Raw genomic sequence first — 13,928 nt, 5'->3', positions numbered from 1 at the left:
ACAGCCCATGGGGGCACCTTAAAGGGGGTCACTAAAAAGGCCCCAGCATGTTGCTGCTTTTGAAGGAAACTGGTAAAACTGAGCAGAAAATAGCTCGAAAAAGATGCACATCACCAGGTGACTCATAGCCTGCCACCTTCCCCTAAACCTTGAAAGTTCATTCCACAAATACTGGTGGAGCACCAGTAGTGTGCCAGACACTGTTCTGGCCACGAGAACACGCAGTGAACAAAACACAGAAAACCTGGGGCTGAGGTTCCAGCTGAATTAGTAAGCCAAACATGGTGGTGCCAGTGGCTGCCTCCAGCCCACCAGCCCTGCTCCCCAAGGGGTTGATAAAGTCTCAGGGCAGCAGTAAGAGCCAGTCAGTTCCTGGAATCTTCAATTAGGGACTTTCTCTACCTGACGTCACCAGCAGCATTCGCTCTGCCTGGATAAGTCAGGCACCTGGGATGTGGGGGTCGTGGTATGTGCCCCTAACGGATCAGCAGGGCGCTAAACAGGGCTTGGCATCCAGGAGGTGCCTGGTAAATGGTGACACCTTTACACTTCCAAGGGGGAGGCTAACTGGCCGAGTGTGGCCGGGATTGAGGGGTAGGATTGGCGGAGTAGACCTTGAGTCCTGGGAACCTGCAAGGTTATTGTGCGCACGCGCGTGCTTCCGGGAGGTTCCGCCCCCACGTGCCTGCGGCCCGCTGCGCTGGAGAGCTTGGGGAGCGCGTTGGCGGCACCATGCCTTCCCTGGAGGCTATCCGCTACTCGCGGGGCTCGCTGCAGATCCTCGACCAGCTGCTGCTGCCCCAGCAATGCCACTATGAGGTGGTGGGATCAGTGCGACAGGCTTGGGAAGCCATCCGCGCTATGAAGGTGGGGTGCAGCGGCGGGGTTGGGGTCGGGCGTGCGGGTGCCGGGCGCCCCTGACGCCCCGCCCCTCTCCTACAGGTGCGCGGCGCCCCTGCTATTGCACTTGTAGGCTGCCTCAGCCTGGCCGTGGAGCTGCAGGCCGGCGCTGGAGGTCCGGGACTCAACGCGCTCGTGGCCTTCGTGCGCGACACACTGAGTTTCCTGGTCACCGCCCGACCCACTGCTGTGAATATGGCCCGCGCTGCCCGCGACCTGGCCAACGCTGCAGCCCAGGAGGCCGAGCAGGAGGGCGCCACGGAGGAGGCTGTCCGGGAGAGGTAGGGGGAATTGTGCCAGTCACTGCTCTGAGCAGAAGCTAACCCATTTTACAGATGGGAAACAGATATGGCCCTCATAGTCCAAGTCCACAAAGGCAGGGCTGGAAGTTGACCCCAGACAGCCTGGCTCAGAAGTCCTTACACTTATTCCCGTAACTGTGCCTTCTCTGAACATGCTCAGCCCCCACTGCCCTTGGGGGTCCTTTTCAGTGCCACCTCCTTCTCCTGGTTTTTGCCTTTGAGGGATTTTGTTTCTTGTCCTGATGCCCTCTCGACCCTCTTCTTTTCTCACTCTCCCGCTCCACTCTAGCTAAATCATGCCCCTCGTGTTCTTTAACCAGCCTGGGCTCGTTCCTGCCCCAGGGCCTTTGCACAGTCCACTTTTGCAGGCTGGGTATCTGCAGAGCAGATGCCCACCTTCAGGTTTGAGGTTTCTGTCTTTCCCTACCTCCCATAAGTTATAGCACATTCCACCCCACCCTACCCTCTTCCCACCCAGCCCCCAACTCTGCTGCCTTTTCCTTCACCTTATTACCAATACTTGCTCATTGTTTGCCTCTCCCACTCCAGTATCAGCCCCACAGGGGCACGGATATTTGTCTTTTTTTAGTATATATTTTATTGATCATGCTATTACATTGTCCCACCCCACCCGCCGCTTAATCCCCTCTGCCCTGCACACCCCCTCCCACCCACATTCTTCTTTAGTTCATGTCCATGGGTTGTAGATATAACTTCTTTGGCTTCTACATTTCCTATACTATTCTTACCCTCCCCCTATTTTCTGCCTACCATTTATGCTACTTATTCTCTGTGCCTTTTCCTCTTCTGTTCCCCTCCCACTCCGCCGCTGATCACCTTCCATGTGATCTCTATTTCTGTGATTCTCTTCCTCTTCTAGTTGTTTGCTTAGTTCATTTTTGTTTTTGTTTTAGGTTCGGTTGTTAATAATTGTGAGTTTGTTGTCATTTTACTGTTCATATTTTTTATCTTTTTCTTAGATAAGTCCTTTTTTTAAGATTTTATTTATTTTTAGAGAGGGAAGGGAGGGAGAAAGAGAGAGAGAGAAAAACATCAGTGTGCAGTTGCTGGGGGCCATGGCCTGCAACCCAGGCATGTACCCTGACTGGGAATTGAACCTGCAATGCTTTGGTTCTCAAGATAAGTCCTTTTAACATTTCATATAATAAGGACTGGGTGATGATGAACTCCTTTGACTTGACCTTAACTGGGAAGCACTTTATCTGCCCTTCCATTCTAAATGATAGTTTTGCTGGATAGAGCAATCTTGGATGTAGGTCCTAGCCTTTCATGCCTTGGAATACTTCTTTCCAGCCCCTTCCTGCCTGCAAGGTTTCTTTTGAGAAATCAGCTGATAGTCTGATGGGAACTCCTTTGTAGATAACTGCCTCCTTTTCTCTTGCTGCTTCTAGGATTCTCTCCTTATCTTTAATCTTGGGTAATGCCTTGGTGTGTTCCTCCTTGAGTCCAACTTCTGTGGGACTCTCTGAGCTTCCTGGACTTCCTGGAAATCTATTTCCTTTGCCAGATTGGGGAAGTTCTCCTTTACTATTTATTCAAATAAGTTTTCAATTTCTTGCTATTCCTCTTCTCCTTCTGGCACCCCTATGATTCGGATGTTGGAATGTTTAAAGATGTCCCAGAGGTTCCTAAGTCTCTCCTCATTTTTAAAAATTCTTCCCTCTTGGCCGGAAGTCATATATTTGTCTTGGTCACTGCTGTGCCCCCCAGCACTTCACACACAGGAGGTGCTCAGTTAACATGTGTTGCATGAGTAAATGGAGTGACAGGTGGCAAAGGCTGAAGGGTCCAGGCCTCACAGCCGTGAGAGGCTTTCAGCAAGAGAGTTGGACAGGAAGAAGCGGCCAGCTCGGGCCCTGAGGCTGAGAGCCCCTTGTTGGCCCCAGAGTGATCTGCTATGCTGAGGACATGCTGGAGAAGGACCTCAGGGACAATCGGAAAATTGGGGACCTGGGAGCTCACCACCTCCTGGAGCGGGCAGCCCATGGGGGCAGCAAGGTGACCGTGCTGACCCACTGTAACACCGGTGCACTAGCCACTGCTGGCTACGGCACAGCCCTGGGTGAGTGAGAGGGTGTCCATGGGGGTGGGGGAGGGCCTCTTTTGGAATGAAGAGAAAGAAACCCAAACCACTTTTCCCACCCTGCAGAATGGAAATTGATTAGGTCTTATACAGAAATGCTTAGATGTTGGCTTCAAGTGTGACTGGATCCAGGGGTTCAGAGAGTAGCAGTAGGACCCATCTATTCCTGTCCCTAAGCTCTGCCCTCCGGCTCCCACTCAATGGGTCAGCAGAGGGCCTTACAATGTTCACATCAGGAGGAAAAGGGCCAAGGATTCCTGTGCCAACAGTGCCAGGAAAATCTTGTAGCCCAGGGCCCTGATGGGGTCACCTGCCCGTCCAAGATCAACCACTTGATGCACCTGGCCAGAGTGGACAGGATGTGGATTTCAAGAGAACTGAGGGGAAGGGTGTGGCCCCCAGGAATGACTAGGGTAGCTGTCACCAGAAGAGGGAACCTGGGTTCAAGGCATCAGATTCCCTAAATTCTCCAGCTTTCCCTACCTGCCTGGGGCCAACTCTGGAGCCTGGGGACTGAGGCCCTGATGGCAAGACATCATTCATTCATTTGTTTAACAAATACTTCACTTATTGGGTGCTTTACCACTCATTCATGCATGCATGCATTCCTTCATTTACTTACCATTTATTAAGCCCCTCCTATGTGCCCCACCATTCGTGCGAGCATGCATACTTTCATTCACTCAACATTAAGCATCTGCTGTGTGCCCCGCCATTCATGCACGCATGCACTCAATAGACATTTACTAAGCACCTACTATTTGCCAGGTGTAGTTCTAGCTGTGGGGAGCCAGCAGTACACAAAGAAAACAAAATCTCAGCCATCAGGACAGGAAAGTGGGAGGAACAGGCAAAAGTCAATAAACATATATGATGTGCTCAATGGTGGTAAGTGCTGAAGAGGAAAATCAGGGAAAGAGGTCAGAGGTGTGGGGGTTGCTGTGTGAGGTGGAGGGATCAGAGAAGGACTCACTGAGAATGTGTTCTCTGAGCACACAGGTACTAAACAGAGGGAACACCCAACATAAGGGCCTGGAGATGGGGAGTCTTTAGAGATCTGTGTCCCCAAATAATGGGTCACCCTGCCCATCTGTCCCTTTCTGTCTCATCCTGACCTTCCGGTGGGTCTTGCCCTTCAGGTGTGATCCGTTCACTGCACAACCTTGGCCGCCTAGAACATGTCTTCTGCACAGAGACCCGGCCCTACAACCAGGGGGCCCGGCTGACAGCCTTCGAGCTGGTCTATGAGCAGATTCCTGCCACCCTCATCGCCGACAGCATGGCAGCCGCCGCCATGGCCCACCGAGACGTGTCAGGTCAGCAGGCAGGGCGCCAGCGGATGGGACTCCAGGTGTCCAGGGCTAGGTGATAACCCTTAACATCTTGCTTTCAGCTGTCATCGTGGGAGCTGACCGTGTGGTTGCCAATGGCGACACAGCCAACAAGGTGGGCACCTATCAACTGGCCATTGCCGCCAAGCACCATGGCATCCCCTTCTATGTAGCTGCCCCCAGCTCCTCATGTGACCTTCGTCTGGAGACAGGCCAGCAGATTGTCATTGAGGAGCGCCCAGGCCAGGAGCTGACTGATGTCAACGGGGTCAGGATTGCAGCACCAGGTAAGCCATCACTCAGAAGGGCACCTCCAGTTACATACACCAGCCGCTTCGCAGGAGGCAGGTGGCATCTGGAGTGTCACCAGCCTTCCAGGGCACAGTCATTTTCAAATTCAAGCCAGTTTTAGAACAGAAACATCTTGGAGGTCAAATTCAGTGTGAGATTATCCAACTCATGAGTTGAGAAACCTTGAGTAAATTGTCTTGCCATTCTTCACCTCGATTTTCTCACCTGAAGAGCAAATAATACTGTTTAGCCAAGTGCCTATGAAGAGACAGATATTTCTCAGCTTCCCCGTGCTTCATCGCTGTGCAGCTGTGGGCAGTTTGCCTAAGTTTTCATCCCTAAGAGCCTCGGTGTCTCTATCTGTAAAGTGAGTTGTTACTATGACCTCACTCGTAAACCCCAGGGCCTTCAGTGAATTAACTCACGCAACATGGAGAATAGGCCCAGCCCTTCGTTAGTACTCATTAAATATTAATAATTATGATTAAAACCCTTTCATAAAAAGGACCAGTTAAAACCCCTAAACATTAAAAATATAAGGACACCACTAAATATGGAGTTAGGATAAAAATAACACTGTACAGTTAAGTAGAGGGAAGTCCTAATATTCTATTATTTTCTGCTGCAATTCCTTACATCTTTTTAAAAACAGGTACATTAATTGTGAAATTTTTAATCTTTTTTTTAATGCACCTGCTTTCCTAGAGGTGTAATTAGCACTGGTCATAATCCACAAAACCATGGAAAGCAGAGTTGACAGCCCACACCCACTGAAATAAAACTGGGACAGCAAGACGTGAGCAACATGGGCCAGGTGCCGGCTGTGGGCCCTGATACTCTGCTCCCGTCAGCAGGCACGGGAATGCAAACCCGAGAAATGGGTCTTCTGATTTTCCAAGAGAAGCCTTACATTTTTTTGTAAATGAAAACTCCCACCTTTTGAAAGCTGGTCTTAAAAAAACTGAGCCAGGGAGAAAAGTTCCAGGCCACCAGTTTGCAGCCTCTTGTACAGTAAGTTGTGATCTACATCGAGTAATTCGTCCAGCAGATGTTTCTGAGTGCATGGCTAATGCTAAGTGCTGAAATATAGGAGTGAAAAAAAGACACAGAGTCCCTGCCCTCAGAGAGCTGGCAGTTTGGTAAGGGAGACAGACAATGAACAAGATAAATAACACATTTATAGGAGGTAAGGGCTGAGGAGACATAAACACGGTAAGGAAGTGTCTGTACAGGGGCTTTAGATAGGATGATCACAGATGTCCTCACTGACAAGGTGACATCTGAGCAGAGACCTGAAGGGAATGAAACACTGGGCCATCCAGGCAGAGGGCAGATCCCACACAAAGGCCCTAAAGTAGGTTCTCCGAAGTTCTTAAAGGATCCAGGCCAAAATGGGGTGGTTGAATGTAAGACTGAAACCTTGTTCTTGGACAGTGACCGTTCAGGAATGGTGTTTCGGGGGGTGGGTACAAACTTGTGACTGTATGCCAAAGCCCATGCCTTCATGCACTTCTGAGATGAGTATCCCCAGATTTTCAAGGGTTCCCTAACTCCAAGAACCACCATGGGGCAAACAGGTGACAACAGTGTGAGAACTGGCACAGAGCTAAATACCTGCCTTGTCTCTACTCTGCCCTTTAGGAATTGAGGTTTGGAATCCTGCCTTCGATGTCACCCCCCATGACCTCATCACTGGTGGCATCATTACAGAGCTGGGTGTCTTTGCCCCCAAAGAGCTCCAGACAGCCCTAAGCACCACCATCTCCTGAGGGCAGAGACCCTAGATGAACCCCAGAAGTAACCAACCTGGATCTGCATACCCATAAAATTTACTGGTGGCCTGCCCCAAGGCTGACCTTCTTCCCCACAACCACGCTGTTTCCTAGAGCAGGGATAGTGGACAGGGCCTTTGCTTGGCTCTTAAAAGCCTAGCAGCTGGAGCTAGGCTACCCCAATTCATATCCTACTTCTGCTGCTTTTTCTGCTGTGTGACCTTGGCCAAATCACTGCACCTCTCCAAGGTTTGGTTTCCTCATTCATAACATGTGGACAATACTGGTACCGCCCTCGTAGGCTGCTCTCAGGACTAGAACTACAGTGACGTCTCGGGTGCAGAATTTTAAAGGGAATACCAGAAAGCTCAGTAACCAAGATAATAATAGCAAGTTAGTGCAGAAACAAACCCATGAACAAAATACCAAGAAAAAATGAGAGAATGGAACCCTACATTTGCACATCTTGACCTTACCTATCTCTGATGCAAGCATTTGTTCCAATTAAACTTCCTTTATATCAGGCTGCCCGTCTACAGGCAGCAGTTTCACAACTTGATTATTCTTTGTTTTTCTTCCTTTGTATTGAATTTATTGGGGTGACTAATTAACAAAATTATACAGGTTTCAGGTGCTCAATTCCACAGCACATCACCTCTACACTGTATTGTGTGTTCACAAGTCAAGTGTCCCATCACCATGTATCTCCCCAAACCCACCTTCACCACCCCCGCCCCCCCCCCGAACCAAAATATTATTTTTAAATGTTGAGACCAGGTAGGGTAGCTCTGTTGGTTGATGCACTGGGGTTGCGAGTTCGATCCCTGGTCAGGGCATATACAAGAATCAACCAATGAATGCATCAATGGGTCGAACAAAAAAATTGATGTTTCTCTCTCATCAATAAATATAAATTTTAAAAGTAAATGCTGAAAACACTATCTCAATTACAAAACTTGAAGCACCCTTAAGTTTTACATCAGTAAGCCTAACTCGCCTCATTTTTGTAGACTGAGTTTTATATATAAAGAACACGAAACAGCCTACGTTTTACAAAGCAAATGAGCGCCCAGTAAATGTTAACTTATCATTAGCTTAAAATTTTTACGAAATGCTGGCTATTACGGGCCCCCTTGGCCCAGAACTCCAAAAACTCTACCACTTTGTTTCCCGTGAGCCCTTGGGCGCCCAGCACCCACTGTATCCCGTCATGCCCTGTGTCCGGTTGCAATGCTCAGCCCCACCTCTTCCGGCGCATGCCCGATCATGGCGCAGGGACAACGTAAGTTCCAGGCGCAGAGGCCGTCCAAGAGCAAGGCGGTGGCGGCGGCCTCAGAGCGGAACCGGGGCCCGAGAAAGGGAGGTGAGGAGTGGTCCGAGGTCTGCTGGGCGAGGGGGACCCGGGGCTTCCAGGCCTCATGTGAGCGCCTCTTTCCCCAGGTCGTGTTATCGCTCCCAAGAAGGCGCGCATTGTGCAGCAGCAGAAGCTCAAGAAGGTGAGTGGGGCATGCAAGGCTCGAGGGATGGGGCTTGGAGGCGAGCGCAGAGGATCAGAAATGGAGTCCGGCGCTAGTGGGAAACCGGGAGTGGGCGGGGGGGGGGGTAGTCTGGTACCGGCAAGGGTTGAAGCCTGGAGGCGGCCCAAGGCAAGGGATAGAGCCTAGAGGTCTGTGGAGGGATCCAGAGATGAAGTCTGGAACCGGGGAGGGCCAGGTACAGGAACATCACCTACTACTCAGCAGGCATGGTAGAAGCAAGGCCTGGCTCGCAAAAAAAAAAAAGTATTGTACACGCTTTAGCTGCTTTGGTTGTTACCATTTTCTGTAACAGAACGCAGGAGAGGAGGTGGTATGGGAAAGGAGTTGAAACCCCAGCTTTGTAAGAAGGCAGTGCTGGGTGCAAATCGCAGCTCCGTGGATGACTAGTATTTGTTCACCCTGAGTCTCTTACCTGTGAAACATCGTAATAGCACGTTTCTCCTAGAGTTGTCAGGTTTTGATGTCATAGGGCACCTGTAAAGTGCTAAGAACAGCACAGGGCATAAATAAACGTTAATTTCGTTGGTTATTGTCATTTTTGTGATTGTCTTAAGTCCAGTTTTTTCTATATAGGTGGGTAGGGTTGTATTTATGAATAAGTTACAGAAAAGTAAAACAGGTTTAATGTTCAGGGTCGTCCTGGATCTCCCTTGCCCTTACCCCCTTCTCGCTTCTAGTGAGATTCTATCCTTTTTTGCCTTTAAGATTAATCTAGAATCCACCTATTTCCCGCCTCCCTGATCCCCCTCCTCTGGTCCACCCCATTATCTTCCACCTGGACTGCTAAGGTCACTCCTCCCTGATCTGTCTATCTCCCTCCCCGATAGTAGCCAGAGGGCACCTGTGGGCACTTAAAGTCAGATCATGTGCCTTCTCTGCTCAGAACCCTCTGGCTCCCACGGCACTTGGGAAAAATTAAACCCTGCACACTCTTCCACTGGAAGAGTCCCCTTCCTGCCCTTGTTGCTTCCCACTCTCCCCCCTGCTCTCTCCACCCTCAATTGCCCCTTAACTGCCCCTCATTCCTCATCAACTTTGCACTGGCTCTTTCCCTGCTCCAGTTAGAGATCCACAAGGCTCCCTCTGAGTCATCTGACTGCAAGTGTTGCTTCTGAGCAGCTTGTTCCTGATGACAGCCCCAAAGCCCCGCCTCTCATGGTCATTGGAGGTCATACAGGCAGGGCAAGAGGGTGGTTTGGGGAATATGATTAAACTGCCAGTTTTGGACCCAAACACACTTGGCTTCTAATCTCTGTGCCTTTAGTTGCTCATGTCCCTGTCCCAGAGCCCCAGTTCACCATGTACAAAGCAGAGGTGACATGGGACAGAAGGGACTGACTGCCCAATGCCTCTGGTCTCAACCTCTAGGTGGGCAGTCAGTCCCTTCTGTCCCATGTCACCTCTGCTTTATACATGGAGGTTGAGACCAGAGGCAGGATCCAGTCTCCCCTCACATGGTTTCCTCACTGCAGGCGCCTCAGTTTCCCCATCTGTGAAGTGGGGGTGAGCAGAAGTTTAGAAGCTGAGGTCCAAAGATAAGAGATTTTTGTTTATAACATCCCAGAGTTCGGGACAAGAGCAGAGCAGGACTTAAGCCACAGCCACAAAACTCTCAGGTACTATTTCAGGGGGGAGCTAATGATCTAGCCTCAGGTCAGGCCCTCCCTCACTCCCTCCACCCAGTCTGATTGCGCCTCGGTTGCCCTCCCAGGGTCTGGAGGTGGGGATCCGGAAGAAGATTGAACATGACGTGGTGATGAAAGCCAGCACCAGCCTGCCCAAGAAGCTGGCACTGCTGAAGGCCCCTGCCAAGAAGAAGTAGATAGCCTCTTCCTCCACCATCAAGACAAGACACCTTCCTAAGGATACAGCAACTGCCTCCATGCCCATACCTCTGCGACTAGCTCCATGGGCAGTACTGTGCACCAAAGGAGCCTTGCCCCCCCAGAGCTTTGGCTTGCCGCTTGCTGCTCAAACTTTGGGTAGGGGTGGCTTGGCCTGTGGGCAGCTGATCAGCACATCTATAGTGCATGAGTCAGCTTCCCAGGATGCCTAGAACTCAGCAATGGCCCTGAGGACATGTTCACCAACTTTCTGTGGTCCCCTCCCCCTTCAAATCCTGTGTCCACTGGTTTAACCTGGAGCAATAAACCTGGCTTTGTCATTCCTCCTGCAGTCACATGTTCCTATGAACAGCCTGTGCTGGGACTGTAGGCCAGGTACACTGACCCGGTCAACCCCAGCAATTTCTGCAGACCAGCCACGTGCTCAGGGAAGGGTGATTGGGCTTCTGCGTGTCCATCCTGGAAGCCGGTGGAGAGTCTTGACCTCCCTCCAAGCTCAGGTGGCTCACACCAACCTCCTTACTCGCACACTCTCCTCAGACATGCCCAGTTCACCCCCTCTGACCAGCACAAGCCAGGAGACGTAGGGAGACGTTTTTCCATCTGTAGAATGGGTGTTGACACCATCATGGTACCAATTCAACCAGAATGTACTTAAGAACTGCTTGAAGGCCCCTTGATCTATAAAAAAGTCAAAATGTCTGTTAGGCCTATGGCCCAGGCATTGTTCTAGTGCTTTCTGTACATCACTTCATCCCAGGGTAGGTCATGTTAACATTCTAGAGCCAATACTTGAACCCAACACTGGCTGAGTCCCAGTGTGCATTCTCAGCTGACCATCTGCTGCCTCTGTTTCCACACCAAGATTCTCACCTGTTCCATCCTGGGTGCCCCCTCCCCCAAAGCTTCACTTGAATCTGCTAGACTGGAAATGCCTGTGGAGTCAACCAGGAGCTCTGGCTTGGTGGCTGCCCTTCCCTCTATTGGAGGTGAGACGAGAGGCCACTGCTCAGTGACCAGGCTGGGCCCAGGGAAACTTCAAAATGGAAAGTCCTACAAATTCTGGCTCTACTGCCACAACTGCTGGTTTTTGAGATATAGATTACGATTTTTATGTGTATGAAATTACTCTCCCTGCTTTTGTGTATGTATGTGTGTGTGGTTAAAACTCACCTATACTCACTGGTTGGTGTGGCCCAGGGGACTGAGTGCCAGCCTGTGAACCAAAGGGTTGCCGGTTCGATTCCCAGTCAGGGCAAATGCCTGGGTTGCAGGCCAGGTCCCCACTTGGGGACATGTGAGAGGCAACCAATCGGTGTATCTCTCAAACACTGATGTTTCTCTCCCTCTCTTTCTCCCTCCCTTCCACTCTCTCTAAAAATAAGTAAAAATCTTTAAAAAATAACACCTATAAAATTAACATTTAAAAATAGACAATTCAAAAAGGACTTATGGACAACAGTGTGGTGATTGCTGGTGGGAGAGGAGTATGAGGGGACTAAATGGTAATGGAAAAAATACAATAAAGGTTAAATTTTAAATAAAAATAATACACTTCGGTGGTGTTTAGTACATTCACAATATTTTTGCTACTACCTGAACCTACCACCCAAAAGATGACCCATCCCAGTAGCTGCCACTCCCCGTTCTCCCTCTGCACAGTCCCTTGGCAACCACCGGTCTGTTTTCTGTCTCTCCAGGAGTTTATTGAGTGAAGGAAGGAGTTGTTTTGCAAATAAAATTTTGTGTTTCAGTGACTCAGTTACCATCACACACCCTCCCAGCTGTCTGATTCATAGCATTGGTATTTCCTTGGAATGCCTTTACGGCTCTGAGAATTGCAAGCAGCTGATACCAATACCAAACCACTTTTATCTCTAGACTTGCAGATTCTGCCCCTTCCAACAGAGGTTCCATTGACGAGCTTCCTCCCCGGTGGTAAAATCAATTTGCCTCCATATGTGTAACATACAACATCTGTCTGGATCCCACATGAGTTCAAGAAAAATTTTACCTCTTGTTCATGTTTTATATGTCTGAAAGATTTCACACTCTTGAAAATTATCTTTTAACTCATCTCTGGAATCTCCAAAAGGCAATGGCTGGAATAGCATGAACTCTGGGTATCTTCTGGCTCCTTTGCCACAGTGAGGTTCCTCATGCCCCAAGCTCCAGCCCACCCTATTGGCAGTCTCACAGACCAAGGATTCTGGTTCCTTTGCCCCTCTGAGCCTACCCCTTTGAGGAGGGACCCAGAGGCAAGGAAAGTCATTTAGGTGTGATAGGTATGGGGTCTGGAATGTCAACCCACTCATCCCCACCCTCCCCACCCCCACCATTATCTCATCCCCTCGGGCTCTCCAAACAGCCACATTTTCCCCTAAGGTGATTCAATCCTTTCACCTGTATACAAACCCCCTATTAATGCTGGAGCCAAGAGCCCCAGCCTTTGGAAAAGCCTTTCATTCTATGTCAGTTTCTGCCACTTCCTTGTCTGTGACTTTCAAGTCCATTCACCTCTCTAAGCTTGAGTTTTTCCACCTGTTAAACGGGATCCTAACACCCCTCCCTGCGAAAGGAGAATCCTCAGGAGCCTCTAGGCCACGGGACTTGCAGGTGTGACTATGAGCTGCCCTTGTGTCCTCGGGGGCAGAAGGTAGCCCAAGTTCCTCCTCTAGGCCTGTCTCTCTGGACCTCTCCCCCAAGGGACAAGGGCACCGATTACATGTGGCTTTTCAGACACCATTATACTTCCCCAAGCCTTGTCCTCTCCTGCCTCTAACTTCCCCCTCTGCCTGAATGCCCATTTTTCCTGGCAGGGACCTGACACTTTGCCATAAACTTGTGTTCCAAAAGAAAGAAAAGAATGTAGAAGCAAATCTTGCCAGCTGGGTAGGCCAGAGGGGCTGTGGAGACCAGGAAGTGAAACTGCCCCTTCTGGTTTCCCGCCTGAGTCACCAGGGATGGGGGTGCTACAGGGGACTGGCAGAGGGAGGGGTCCTCAGAAGATTAGAGTGGGGGTGGCCACAGTCAGGGGGCCATGCTCCCCCTCCATCTGAGCCTCCAGGGTTGCCCCATTTCCCTTGGGTCTCGAGGACAAGTAGGTTTGGGGTCAGGAGTTGTGGATGCCTTGACAGTGAGCTCACGGCTGGCCGGTGGGATAACAGTGGCTGCTTTTCCTCTGATGCCCCAGCTTGCTGGCTGCATTGGGAAACGGGGCCATGAGGGTAGTTGGAAACCCCACTCCCCATTTCTCTCCTAAAAGTTTCTAGAAGGAGGGCAGACTTGAAATAGGCTTAGTGACTTCCTCCTAGGGGCACCCCCATCTTCCCAAGGGCCTTTGACCTCACACATTCTCCTGGGATCACTGTGTGGCCTTGAACAACTTTTTTTTAATTGATTGACTTGAGAGAGAAAGACTGATCTATTGTTCTACTTATGCATTCACTGCTTGATTTTTGTATGTGCCCTGACTGGGGAATCAAACCCACAACCTTGGCTTATTGGGACAATGTTCTAACCAACTGAGCCACCTGGTCAGGGTGAGCAACTTTCTGACCCTCTCTGGGCCTAATTCCCCTTTGTAAAATCAGGGGCTCAGAACAGAATCTTGGTGTATGCCACACTCTGTGAACTTGACCCCCAGCCAAGGTGACAGGACCAGCCCACCCAACCAGACTTGAATCCAAGCCCTACCTTTCCTGCTGTTGACCTTGGGAAAGTCACCTGGCCTCTCTGTGCCTCAGTTTTCTCATCCAGAAGATGGGGATGATGACAGTATTATCTGTTGTTAGAGAATAAAATAAAACATCTTTACCCTGTGATAAGAGATTCTCAGTTCCTTCT

General features: G+C 50.1%; 2 protein-coding genes across 2 annotated transcripts; both read left to right on the top strand.

Annotated features, from left to right (window-relative positions):
• The first annotated feature begins 669 nt into the window (after positions 1-669).
• Positions 670-7,262, top strand: MRI1 (methylthioribose-1-phosphate isomerase 1). Its single transcript, XM_045853365.1, has 6 exons — positions 670-867; positions 943-1,181; positions 3,110-3,285; positions 4,446-4,622; positions 4,700-4,924; positions 6,570-7,262. The coding sequence occupies exons 1-6, from the start codon at positions 733-735 to the stop codon at positions 6,695-6,697; spliced, it is 1,080 nt and encodes a 359-aa protein (XP_045709321.1). The 5' UTR covers positions 670-732; the 3' UTR covers positions 6,698-7,262.
• A 650-nt stretch (positions 7,263-7,912) lies between these two features.
• Positions 7,913-10,405, top strand: CUNH19orf53 (chromosome unknown C19orf53 homolog). Its single transcript, XM_045853366.1, has 3 exons — positions 7,913-8,063; positions 8,141-8,196; positions 9,950-10,405. The coding sequence occupies exons 1-3, from the start codon at positions 7,931-7,933 to the stop codon at positions 10,058-10,060; spliced, it is 300 nt and encodes a 99-aa protein (XP_045709322.1). The 5' UTR covers positions 7,913-7,930; the 3' UTR covers positions 10,061-10,405.
• Positions 10,406-13,928: the final 3,523 nt, after the last annotated feature.

The sequence above is a fragment of the Phyllostomus hastatus genome, unplaced genomic scaffold (genome assembly GCF_019186645.2).
Source record: "Phyllostomus hastatus isolate PE091 unplaced genomic scaffold, TTU_PhHast_1.1 phas_contig_98, whole genome shotgun sequence".
NCBI lineage: Eukaryota > Metazoa > Chordata > Mammalia > Chiroptera > Phyllostomidae > Phyllostomus > Phyllostomus hastatus.
Note: the sequence above shows the minus strand (reverse complement) of the source record. Positions and strands in the feature narration are given on the sequence as shown.

Coding starts and splice junctions, on each gene's coding strand:
- CUNH19orf53 (XM_045853366.1), top strand. CDS start 7,931: ATGCTCAGCCCCACCTCTTCCGGCGCATGCCCGATCATGGCGCAGGGA. Junction 8,064..8,140: donor CCGGGGCCCGAGAAAGGGAG/GTGAGGAGTGGT, acceptor CTCTTTCCCCAG/GTCGTGTTATCGCTCCCAAG. Junction 8,197..9,949: donor AGCAGCAGAAGCTCAAGAAG/GTGAGTGGGGCA, acceptor TTGCCCTCCCAG/GGTCTGGAGGTGGGGATCCG.
- MRI1 (XM_045853365.1), top strand. CDS start 733: ATGCCTTCCCTGGAGGCTATCCGCTACTCGCGGGGCTCGCTGCAGATC. Junction 3,286..4,445: donor TGGCTACGGCACAGCCCTGG/GTGAGTGAGAGG, acceptor CTTGCCCTTCAG/GTGTGATCCGTTCACTGCAC. Junction 4,925..6,569: donor GGTCAGGATTGCAGCACCAG/GTAAGCCATCAC, acceptor TCTGCCCTTTAG/GAATTGAGGTTTGGAATCCT.